The sequence below is a fragment of the Furipterus horrens genome, unplaced genomic scaffold (assembly GCF_987537825.1).
Source record: "Furipterus horrens unplaced genomic scaffold, mFurHor1.1.pri manual_scaffold_5, whole genome shotgun sequence".
Classification (NCBI taxonomy): domain Eukaryota; kingdom Metazoa; phylum Chordata; class Mammalia; order Chiroptera; family Furipteridae; genus Furipterus; species Furipterus horrens.
Genome location: NW_028327175.1, coordinates 20,020,547 through 20,033,102, shown reverse-complemented (window position 1 = coordinate 20,033,102; position 12,556 = coordinate 20,020,547). Strand labels below are relative to the sequence as shown.

The 12,556-nt window shown below is 31.6% G+C and overlaps 1 protein-coding gene across 1 annotated transcript in view; it reads right to left on the bottom strand.

Annotated features, from left to right (window-relative positions):
- The window catches only part of CDH12 (cadherin 12), a 231,730-nt gene that overhangs the window by 89,236 nt on the left and 129,938 nt on the right, over positions 1-12,556 (bottom strand). The window contains exon 4 of the mRNA XM_090278898.1: positions 4,548-4,667. Within this exon, the coding sequence (XP_090135024.1) occupies positions 4,548-4,667 (120 nt within the window). The remainder of the gene's footprint in view (positions 1-4,547; positions 4,668-12,556) is intronic.

The following is a 12,556-nucleotide window of genomic DNA, read 5'->3' as shown; positions in this document are numbered from 1 at the left end:
AATCACAATCGTGAAAAAAGGGGAGGCAAAGTAGCTTATGTATGCACCTTCATTCTCACTAAACTATTTTAATATGACTTCTATAAAACTGTGTTTAAATACATAAAATAGAACTTACAAATACACATTATTTTGACAATGAACATGATATTGTAAAAATGTTCTGGAGACAGATGTTGATAATGGTTGCACAACAGTGTGAATGCATTTAATGACATTAAATTGTACACCTATAAAATGGTTAAAATGGTAATTTTATTATGTATGGTTTACCACAATAAAATATTTAAAGTTCATAGATTAAAAAATCATATTTGGGTAACTAAAATCATAATTATCTCTCAAGTAGGGCTCACATCATTTAGAAAAATATAACATATCACCATATGATACACATAATAGCAATATCTACTTATACAACTCAGACTAGTTTTTTAAATAATTTAAGGAAAATTCAAATAATTTAAATATAAGTTAAGTCATAGAGCAAATCATTCATTGTAATGTTTGTTTTCTGAAAAGAGATAATTCTATTATCAATTCTATGGATATATTTAGTATCTAATTTCATGTATTAGGTAAAATATTACAAAGTCTATTTTTTAAATATTTACTTTATTTTTTTAACTTTTATGTTATTTTATTTATCTGTTTTTAGAGAGAGGAGAAAGGAGAAAGAGAGCGAGAGAAACATCACTGGGTGGTTGCCTCTCACGGACCCCCAACTGGGGACCTGGCGTGCAACCTAGTCATGTGCCCTTACTGGGAATCGAACCAGCGACATTTGGTTCACAGGCCGACGCTCAATCCACTGAACCACAGCAGCCAGGTCTATTGTTTGACGTTTTATAGATTATGAATGTTTTTCTAATTAAATTTTAAATGTAAAAAGCATATGTAATGTAATAGTATAACATGCTAATAAAACAAATATATACTATTTCATAAAACATTATAAGTTTAAATGCTATTTAATGTTTTATAAATGTACCTATATTTGTGGGTTTTAATAATATATAATTTAATGATCACTGAGGTATATACATGAATGTGTTTGACTTTTAATTCATGTAAATTATTTCATAGTTAAGCCAAACAATTGCCAAATTTGCCAACTTAAATAAACCTATTGTTTCCAGGTTTATTTCATATAATGTATCACTTTATAGTGTTTCTATATAAACTTGCTAAAATCATTTAAATTGAGATGCTAGGAATGTTTGTCAAACATCAGTATCAATAAAGAGATCTTATTTCTTGTTTCAATTAAAAAATAAATGGTTATATTTATCTCTTCATATATATTTAAGCACTAGAAGTTTTGATGAGACTTTGCCTTTAAAAAATGTTTTTAACTGCATTCTATACTCAGATGTGGAAATTTTTAGATGACATTAGTTTTTCATGCATTTTATTTAATAAAAGCAAAGGGAATCATAAAAGGAAGCTATATGTCTGGAACAAATGAAGACTATTTCTGAGAAATTGCAATTATCCTTGATTTTTTTATTTAGTTTTATTAACCACAAAGTAATAAATTTGACAAAAAAGTCTTCTTAATGGCTTTGTGCATGAAAAACTAGTTATCATTATATTAATGAAATGTTTTATAATCCATTCTTTTCTTATCTAGTGGTCTGAGGCATTGTTAGTATCAAGACTTCTGTCTCCAGTGAAAATCAATGTTTCAGAAAATCCATCCCATAGTTTATACCAGAATTGTTTCACCTTTAGTTCTAAAAAGCATTATATAACAAATATAAATACCGAATTATGTAAGTCATATTATTAATATAGTACTCTTCTATAAAATAATACTATAAAGGCATTAGAATGTATCTAACTTTAATAAAGAACAAGTAAACTCAAAGGGAAATCAAGTGTTTTGAATCATATAATTGTTGCCTGCCTAGTATTAATTTGACTACAGAAATCATATTCTTTACCTATGTTTTCTGCTTAAGTTCATCTTCATATGATTTTATCTTGTTTTCTTAAAAATAGATATCGATTCCATTTATACTTATCTCACCAATATTAAGTCCTTTCTCTTTCTGTTCCCCCATAAACTCACCGACTCTATAGAGTTAATCACTGCAAGCCAATAACTGTACTCTTATACTGAACCTCCTTCTTCACCAGTCTCTACAGACCCTCTTTCTCTTTCTTCCATGGTCTCTGTCCCTGAAATGTGCTTCTCAGAGGCTGAAGAGATCTAAGAGACATGTATTGTTCATACTTCTATTCCTACTAGATTACCCATTATAGTACATTTGAAAGAGATAGGTAATTATGTAAGAAAAAGTAACCCATGTTTTCAGCTGATAAAAACATATATAATATTTTAGATAATTTCTCTTCATTACTTGTCTATATAGTTAACCTATTGTCCAAACTTGTCTTTTTAAATATTTTATTTATTTATTTTTAGAGAGGGGAGGAAAAGAGGGAGAAAGAGAAGGAGAAAAACATCAATGTGCAACTTCCTCTTGTGTGTCCCCAATCGGGGACATGCCCTGCCACCCAGGCATATGCCATGACTGGGAATCAAACCAGCAACCCTTTGATTCGCAGGCCAGTACTCAATCCAGTGAGTCACACCAGACAGGGAAAAACCTTTTTAATTCCTCTGGAACTTTGTACAGTCATGAACTTAATTGAACACCTTCTCCAACTCTTTCCTTAACAATATTTCCCTTTTTCCTACAAGTATATATGGTTTTCCCACAGTAGAACAACAAAAACCACAAATCTTCCTTAACACCAAATCTCCAACCATCTTCTTATCTTCAGTATCATACTTCTTGAAAATAACTTACATTGTAAGAGTAATTTCTCCCATCACACACTCTTAATATGACACTCTGGCTTTTTATCTCTGAACCTATTTCCAAATAAAACAGCTTCTTCAAGGTAAACACAAACTTCTGGATGGAGAGCAGGCTGACAGCTCATGGCTTGGGGTTGGGGGTTGGTGGATGGTGATTGTCAGGGAAGAGGGGGGGTGGAGGTGAAAGAGGGTATAAGAGGGGTGAATAGTAATGGAAAAATGCAATAAAATATGAACTATTTAACAATATTTAAAAAAATAGATTCTTTGTCTTGAAACATTTTTATTCTCTTCAGCACTGATGTTACCATTTTTAAGGCCTGGTGCTATCTTTATTGCAATCTGTTCTTTCTAAGATTCATGAAAGAGAGAGGTCCCCTGAGGTGAGGAGAGAATGGTGGGTTCCACTAACAGAAAGTTTCCTGTTCTCTATTCACATTTAATTAACTTTATGTTTTTAAGCAACATTAATAGATGGTTAATTGATTAATCTATAATTAATTGGTATTCTATTTTTAGGCAAAGATGTTTAGAAAGCATAAATTTTGAAATGTTTAGCCCATTTGCATGTATAGTTTTTGAGATTCATATCTTTCAAATCAGTATAGCTCTACAAAGATTTATTTACAAAATTCAAAAATACCTTAACTTGTTCAGTACATTAATGATTTATTACATTATTTTAAGCTATGTAATATGAAATACTGAATTCAGTATGCAATATATTACAATGTACTATATAAGTTGATAAAATAATTAATTTCTGCTCTAACTGTGACATGAAACACTTACTTAAATCATTGGTCAGAATGAATGCATTTCTTTAAAAACTTTCCAGCATGCATAAACAGATTTTCTTGAAGGAGGGGGACATCATTTCATTTAAAAGAGAATACAAAATCTTCCTGTGTATCTTCCTGCCCTTCCTAGATTTCCCACAGATTCTTGTCTATTTGACTTTGAAAATTGCAATTTAAACGGCTTGACTTAAAAATGATACTAGCTTTAAAAACATAGACCAGAACAATTAGTGATTTTGGTATTTCCAGTTTCTTAATTGGAAACTTCCCATAAATTCTTATATATTTGACTTGGAGAACTGAAATTTAAGTGGCTTGAGTTAAAAATGATACTACTTTCAAACACATAGACCAGAAGATTTAGTGATCTCGGTATTTCCTGTTTGTTATCCTTCTCATTTCCTTTACTAGAAGTGTAAGACTATTTTAATCCAAATCCATCAAACACAATCCTTGATAAAGAGAGCAATAGAAGCTCCATGATCTCTCCACAGGTTGGTAAGGTCCAAAACTAAACATAATTGAACCAAGGCAAAACAAACAGACAAACAAAAACAAGAACAAAAAAAAAAAAAAAAAAAAAACCTGAAATGAAAGCCTATTTTAGCCAGAAGAATTAAAATAAAAATTATGCCCAGTCTTTTAAAAATTTAAAGTAAATCATACAGAGAGTTCTAACTAGCATATTTGAATTTGACAGATATGTGAAAACGCTCATGCTTACACAAAGTTCAATCCAAAGGAAATCATTCTGATTCTGCAGCAGCAAAGAAAGATCCTATCTTCCTTTGCTTAATTGCAGCACACAGAAACTCTATTGAAGCATTAGAATAGGCAACTTCCCATGATAAAACTTAATTAAAGTTTAAATATTTGGAAGCATTTTGGTAATGTTGTTTCTAATAAAAAACACTCACCTGTCTTGGGATCAATAGAGAAATAAGGTTGTCCCTGAAGAATGCTGTAAACGACTCTAGCACTGTTTCCATAGGTTGGGTCGTCCGCATCCGTGGCCTTGACCTGGAGCACATATGCACCTAGAAAATGAGACAATATAACTCTAGCATCTTTATTTTACAGAGCTCAAGGTCATCTCAGTTAGCTGCTGGACTTCTCTTTTTATTATTTTTAATTGGGCATTAATTAATGACTGTATGAGTATATGATGTCACTACAAATAATTTAATCATTATAACCAAAATGTTAGGCAACAATATAGTTAGTGCAAATAATACATAATTTAATCTAATTTTAATGCTGTGTTCATTTCCAGTAGCTAGATAATTGAACTAAAAGTCTTCACAATAATTGTATTGATTTGTACACCAAAGAACACCTGCCACTGCTTACGTTAGCTCTTCTGCTTACTACAGATGCTTTAATTTCATGATTAGGATTTCAATAGAAAGCTAAAAGGTTTAAAGGCTTATTGAGCTTTCAAGGGTGCAAGGAATTTGTAATTGCAATTTAAAAATTAACAATTGAATACCACTATTAGAAAGCCTAAAATTAGGACAATATTTGAGAAATTAAGGAACTGAAAATATTTGCAATTGTAGACACAAGAGCACCTCTATGCCTCCAGCTTGAATTAAGCCAAGGCTACATTGACATAGGAAAACATTAAAGACAATCCTCATTATCTGTAGCATTTCTCATGTTTTCTGATACTTGGTCATATTACTTATGCATTAAGAGAAGTTGAAGGGAGATTTTTTTAGTGTATTTTGTCTTATATACATATTTCCCCGAATCTGGCTTTTATTTTTAAACACATTTAGCATGAAACCATCATAGAAAAGATAATAAAACAAAAAGAAATGAAATATTTTTAAATAGCTTTAAAGCTAGATATAAATATTAATAAGATAGCATAGACCTAATTATAAGAAATTGTTCCTAAAATTTGATTAATTAAACATAGTTTAACATTTTTTTTTTTTTGCATAGTTTCCAATGTACTGATATGTTTCTAAATGCCTTGGTTTCCTTTTAAGTAATAGGTAAAGGTCCCAAATTTAGTTGTTTTGTTTAAAATTACCAGATTCAGTATTGGTAAAAATTACGATATCTTTACATTCTCAATAAGAATTATAAAAAATATGAGCTCAAATATTTATGCTGCCCAAAATAGAGACATCTTAAATGATACTTCTAGATAATCGGATATTGAACTGAAGTAATTCTATACCGGATGCTCATTTATACGGAAAGGTAATTCTCTTCTTTATGAAAACCTTACTACAAATTAACTCAATGTTAACCTAATTATAATTACACTTTAAAAGATCCATAGTCATAGTCAAGTCTCAATTTCTAATAACTCTGTTGACTTTTTATTAAGAAAGTTGTTATACGATCTTATATTGGTTATTTTAGTGTATAGTGCAGTTATTTGATATTTTTATACCTCACAGTGCGTTCACAACTTATTGTAGTAATCATCTGTCACCATGTAAACTTATCACAATATAATTTATCCCCTCCCATCTCTTCGGTCTCTGACTCTAACCACTTTTTAAGCGAGTATCTTCCTAACGTCCTGTTCAATGCTACTATTCTGAGTCGAAGAATATAAACAAAATAAATATGTTGCTAATGAAGAAAGGAATTCTCAACCCAGCATAAAAGGAGTAATATGTACACCCAAAATTATACAATGGACAGAATGCCCTTCACCCCTTGAAGGAATCCAAAGTAACTTCTCAGTCTGGAGAATACAGGATTGCTCCTTTCCATTCAGTTACTCAGGCTTTTTATTTAAGGCAGTACAAAATCGGAACACTCTGAATCTTCAAAGTTTATTCTAAAAGCAAAGTCTTCTCTTCACCTTTACTTTTTTAAATTAAACAATTAAGAAGTGATGACATTTGGTAGACATTCAGTGACAGTTTATTTTAATATGCTTTAGCTTACCTTCCGGTGCTTTAGTCAATCCCTCCGCCCCTTAGAGGGTGGAAGGTTTGAACAAAAAGGGAAAAGGGCTTCTGGACATGACAACAGTATGGTGACTGCAGCGGGGAAAGGTATAAGGGGACAAAATGATAATGTACAAAATGTGATTAAAAATATAAAAAATAAAAAGAATTCCCATAGAAACATTTTCATTAACTTTCAGATAAATTATTGAGATTGTTATTACATAATCTGTCTTTTCAGGATCATGTCACTATTTTCTTGAGGTAGTCTTACTAAGTTTTAACAAAAGTAGATATCTTCTTTTCATATGATAGGAAGCATACACCACACTATACACACACATATGCACATATCAAAAAATATGTTTTGGTAAATTCTAACTGTTCAAGCAGGTGAAAAATGTACTTTAGTACAACAGCTTTTCTCAAGAATGGAAACATCTAGAAGGAAAGTAGGAAAACATTTCTAGTATGTCAAGAGTAATTACTAATATTATCCCTCATCATCCATCATAATCATCAATATGTGTACAATCATTAATAATTATCTGGTAAATGAACATTGACAGCCTGTATTAAAGATTCACCAAATGTGCAAAAAAATATTTTCTGGGGAGTAATATTAAATTTTTTGTTATTCATTTTTATCTTTAAAGCTTAAACATTAAAAGAGCAAATTAAGAAATATTTCCATAAGTCCTAGAAGCAGCAAATATACAGCGTTCATTCCACTTCATGCAACTGAGAAGGATCACTAGGTAGCAGGAATAACTGCAATGCAGCATATTTCTCCAGTTTTATCCTTAGTTTCAAAACCGCTTGTCTACTCAGCTATGGTAGAGATAAACTCTGGTTTAGTTAAAAATCAGATTCTAGTAAAAGTTATTCAAGTGTACTTAGAGTTATCTCTATAGGTATCTACAAGAACACAATTACACACCACTACAAAGCTTGTTTTCTGGCTGTTTAACAACTTCCACCAAACCCATACAAAAGGCAGAGATTTTATACGCCTTTCATTAAGAATACTCAACTAATTGCCCAGAGCATGTAAATCTCTTTCAGTTGTTCATGTGGAAAATAATACAATAATTAATAATAACAATACAAGAAGAAGAAACTATGTTTTGTGTACTTAAAACTGTAAACAACAGAGAAATTGATTATTTAGACATATATTCATGCTAAAGAAAGAACAGGTATCAAGAGAAGCCCATATGATATAAAATGCAAAATAAAAATGTTGTTGATAAAAATGGTACTTACATGAGTTAAATTATTCAATATTCTTTTATACAATTCAGGTTGAAAACACAAATAAAGTCATAATGTTTGCTTTAGTAATTCCAATTTGGTACTTTATACATATATATCCTATATGGTCAGGAAATACACATACATAAACACACAATGAGTGGTTTAACAGTTTCGAATGAGTTCTCACAAAGTCATGAGCATTCAGTTATTCCCGTTCTCAGTGGTAGGGAAACACAATGAACAAAATAGACCCAAATTTTGAAGAATGATACCCTATATGAAGGGGAATTGTAAGGGAGCATATTTTAAAATAATAAATGAATACATAAATATAGATGTCAGTATAAATACAGATACAGAAATAGAGATACAGGCAGGCATAGGAACGTAGACATAGATGTAGATGATATTCCATTGTGAGGAGTGCTAAGAAATAAAATATGACAATGTAAGAAAACAGAGTGACAAGTGAGGGACTCTTGTATGCTGATCAGAATGATCAACTTTGGAGAAATCTTATTTATGTAGAGACTTGGATAAATAAGTTTTTTTTTGTTTGTTTATTTTATTATTCTTTTTTTTTTTTTTCATGAAAACTCATTGCCACGTGGAGAGGCACCTTTAGGTCCTGAGGCAAGGGCATTTTGGAAATGTTGAGGGAACCTCAAGGAAATCAGAACTTCACTTACTATGGACAGAAAGGAAAAGGGAGGTGCTGGAGCAGCCACCGTTGCTCAGGCACTGTGAGCAACATTTCAGATATTAGCTATCCCTCCAACGCGGATTTGCCTTGCTATAACTACGTATCTATTAACATACTAACTTATATTCCAAATTTTATTTACGTAAAAAAGATAAAAGTAAACACACATTTTTGAACATAACTCATTGAATAATGTATCGGTCAGGCCTGTTATAAAAACACATAACCCTTATTAAAATAATAAATATTAGTAAAATAATAAAAGCACATAATCATTATTCTTAACCAAAACCCCTTTAGTGGACATTTTGTTTAAAACTTGTGAGAATTTTAAAGAGAATTTTGTATTTAGAGAATTTTCCTATTACAAACAATTTTGCAGTTGGTAAATTCCTACTATTGGGATAGCTGTGTCAAACAACATATCAATTCAACGTGTTGACACATATTGTCAAATTGACTGCCAAAAGACTGTAGAGTATTATTTACATTTCTACCAATCTGGTATATTTCCAGCATTCTCACCAGCCTTCATTGTCCTTATTTATATTTTTTCATATTATGAGTATATTTGAACACCTATATTTCAATGTTATTTTTACCTTACATGATTATGTATGTAAATTGTCTTTATATTCTTTAGCCATTTTACTTATATAGTTTATATCTATATATTTGTCTATATCTATTGAAAATATATTTACCAGTTTGTATTGACTTAATTTGTAGTCATTTTATTCATTTAATGGTCACTTTAAATGGTTTTCCTTCATGTGTATATGTTTGTGTGTGTATGTTTGCATACCTACCTTAAACATAATATTCTTTAATTGTACTTTTTGAGTTTAGGTTGCTTTTATTATCTCATCTTTCTAAATTTTATACAATGAGCAGAGCATGTGTATTCTGCAGCTCAGGCAGGAAAAGTCAGTTTGATTTTATGATGCAACCATACACCCCCAACTACTGATAGCATGTTATATGATAGTTATGTTTTATTTATTTTATTTCATTAAGACTGATATTGTCAAGGCTGAAAATGAATTTTAGAAATATTTGGATGCAATGTCTGAATTTTACAATCAAAGTGTTAAAGCACAGTGATGTTAAAGTAAGCATTAATTTGTTGATTCATTAATTTATTCTTTCTATAAACAAGTGTTCAGTTGTACACACCATACCCCAGGTAATATTCTCAACATGAAATAAAATAATATGTTACATGACTATTTATCTGTCAAACGCCATGTCCAGCACGGTAGCTTTATATTCTATACATATTTTTATTTTTGCATCTGGTGTAGTAAATCAACAAACTTGCTAGAAATACATGGAAAACATAACTGGATTAAAGTTAATTTATAACTTCTATAATATCTTTTCTAACTTCCCAGATGTATGTGATATTTTATTCATTGAATGCATTATTTGCTTTGGATCACCCCTGCAACTGTCTGAACTGGCTTGCATTTTCCCTTACAATTGCAAGGCTTCAAAGCATCCTAACTGCTTTCTCTTTCAGCTTTTTTTACACAGCAGCCTCAAAGTCATTGTCCCATAACACAGAATCGATCACGGCACTCTCCTTTTAAAAGAAGTTAAAATTAAAAAATAAATCAAATGTTTTTCTATTCCTATTGAATGAAAATTCATCTAAACTCATTGACATACTATGAATAGCTTGACATGAATGGTTTCAATATCCGTCCCAGAGTAGTTTCCAACTGGGCTGCCATGGACCTCATGCCAGTACCGCAATGACTTACTGTTTATTTGAGGCTCTTTCATGCCTTTGTGATCTTGTACAAATAAGTGATCCTGTTACCTGGAGGACAGTCTCTTCCACCATCTGGAGAAATCCCACTCACCCTTGATATCCCAGCTCCACTGTCACTTTTGTGGATTCTTGTTTTTCTTCCCCTAGTAGAGATATTTTATCTACTCCCCTGTACTCTCATCAACTTCAGTACATATTTATTTGAAAGTCAATATATCAAGTGTTCTTCTCATGAACAATAAACTTGTTCATGTCCATGGCCCTTCCATATTAATCTCTGTACGTGTAGTGTCTGTCATGAAGTAATTCCAAAATCAATGTTTATCAGTTGGATACATATAGTATTCATATATACACATAAAAGACACAAGTACTATACACATGACACTCTAAACTGGTGACATGGCAGCTAGCTATGGACTTTATGGTCTTTTCTTTAATACAAATGTAGAAGTTTAACTTCTCTTGATTTTCAAATCTATCAATGTGCTCACTTAAGAAAACAAAACCAAAAATGAGTGACATTACATTAAACAATCACCTAAGACTTTGACACAATATGGAATGCAAACCCAAAGGGATTTAATATAAGTTATTTTGCTGAAAAACACACTGATACATAAACAGAAAAAGAGACATTTCACATGACATATCATTTTCTGTTTGCTCTTGCTTTATGTATGTTGCATTATAAACAAGAAATAATTCATTTAGAGTTAGATATAGAATGATAAATACATAGAAATTCATTCTCAAATATGATTAGAAAACAAACGTGCATATTATTACATTTTTTAAAAGACATTAAGCAGCAGGGAAATGTAAAGCAGAAAGGTTTCCAGAATCAAACTAGAGTGTGTGTGTGTGTGTGTGCATACATGTATGACATTTTACAAAGGAACTGGATATTGTAAAAGTGAAACAGTAGGTCTGATAATGCAGAGTTTAATTATAAAGTAAAATTAAGCATAGATATACAGCAGGTAAGTTTAGTCTTTAAAGTAACTAGGTCCTTTAATTCATTTTACATTACATTTCACTGCTCCAGTCACGCAACTTTGCCCTTTTTCCTGTGGATTCTCTTCCTATATTTGCCCCTGAAAGTTGTAAAGGACTCCTCTGCCTTCTTTATCTTCCACAAAGGCTGCATATAAGGCATTTACAAGGACTAAGAATAGTAAACCTGAGCCCCTATCAGAAAGTCTAATTTAATTGCTCTGGGTGTACCAAGTATCAGAACTTTTCAAAACCTTAGCAGATAAGTCTAATGAGTACCCAGGCCTGAGAAGGCCAGTCCCATATAATTTCCCCAGAAATTTTCTTCAACACAAGAGGTGTCATTGCTTGTCACAGTGAAAACCATCTTTGTCTCTGGAGACTTAGTTCAAACTTTAGGTTTGAATCCTAAATCAACCACAAGTTAATTAGTTAACCCCTCCTTGTTTTAGATTCCCAATATGCAAAAAAAAAAAAAAATAGTATTTAAGTGTACGTAAATAAAATAAATGCATACAAACTCACTTGCTCTTCTCCTGCACCACACATAGTGCGACAACTCCCAAATGCCTAACACCAGCAAGATTCTTGTCCTCAATCCCTACACCTTAATGTCCTTATACTAAGCTAGAATTCATTTCCCATGTTAAAAAAAATGAAATTTATAGAATACATATTTAAAATATATTAAATTGCAAACCAGTAGATGATAATGATTGGACCCGTTTGCTAGAGACTCAAGAGAAAGAATGTGTATACTTGTTAAATCGGTCTGAAATAATAAGAACTTTTAAAGTTTAGGAAAGATGTACATCATAAAAATCTCCCAGAGTGTAAATTACATCCCCTTGAACTGTACTTCTAGGATCAGAGCAGGGAATTTGGTTTCTCTCTGCCCCAAATTCTAACCCCGCTCAGCCTGTCTTCACAGTATCCCCTGGCAACCTTAATGCTGTGACATCAACTTATGATTTGCTATTCAGCCCAAGGACCCAAAAGCACTCTAAGGTTATAAAATTTCCTCCTAGATATGTCCTAAAAATTTTAGACCATACATATTTATACCGTGTGAGTCAACTGTACTTTGATGGATAAGTGAATCCATTTTTATGAGCATTTTATCTCTCCTTTGTGTGCCAAAAATTCTATACCAAGAACACCAGAACAAATGCTAATGTCTGCTCTCAGTGACACTTACTGAATTCCAATTTGCAGTGATGGTACAAGTTGCCTCCTTTGAGCCGAGTGTCATTTGAGAATTATTTTCAAAGGAAA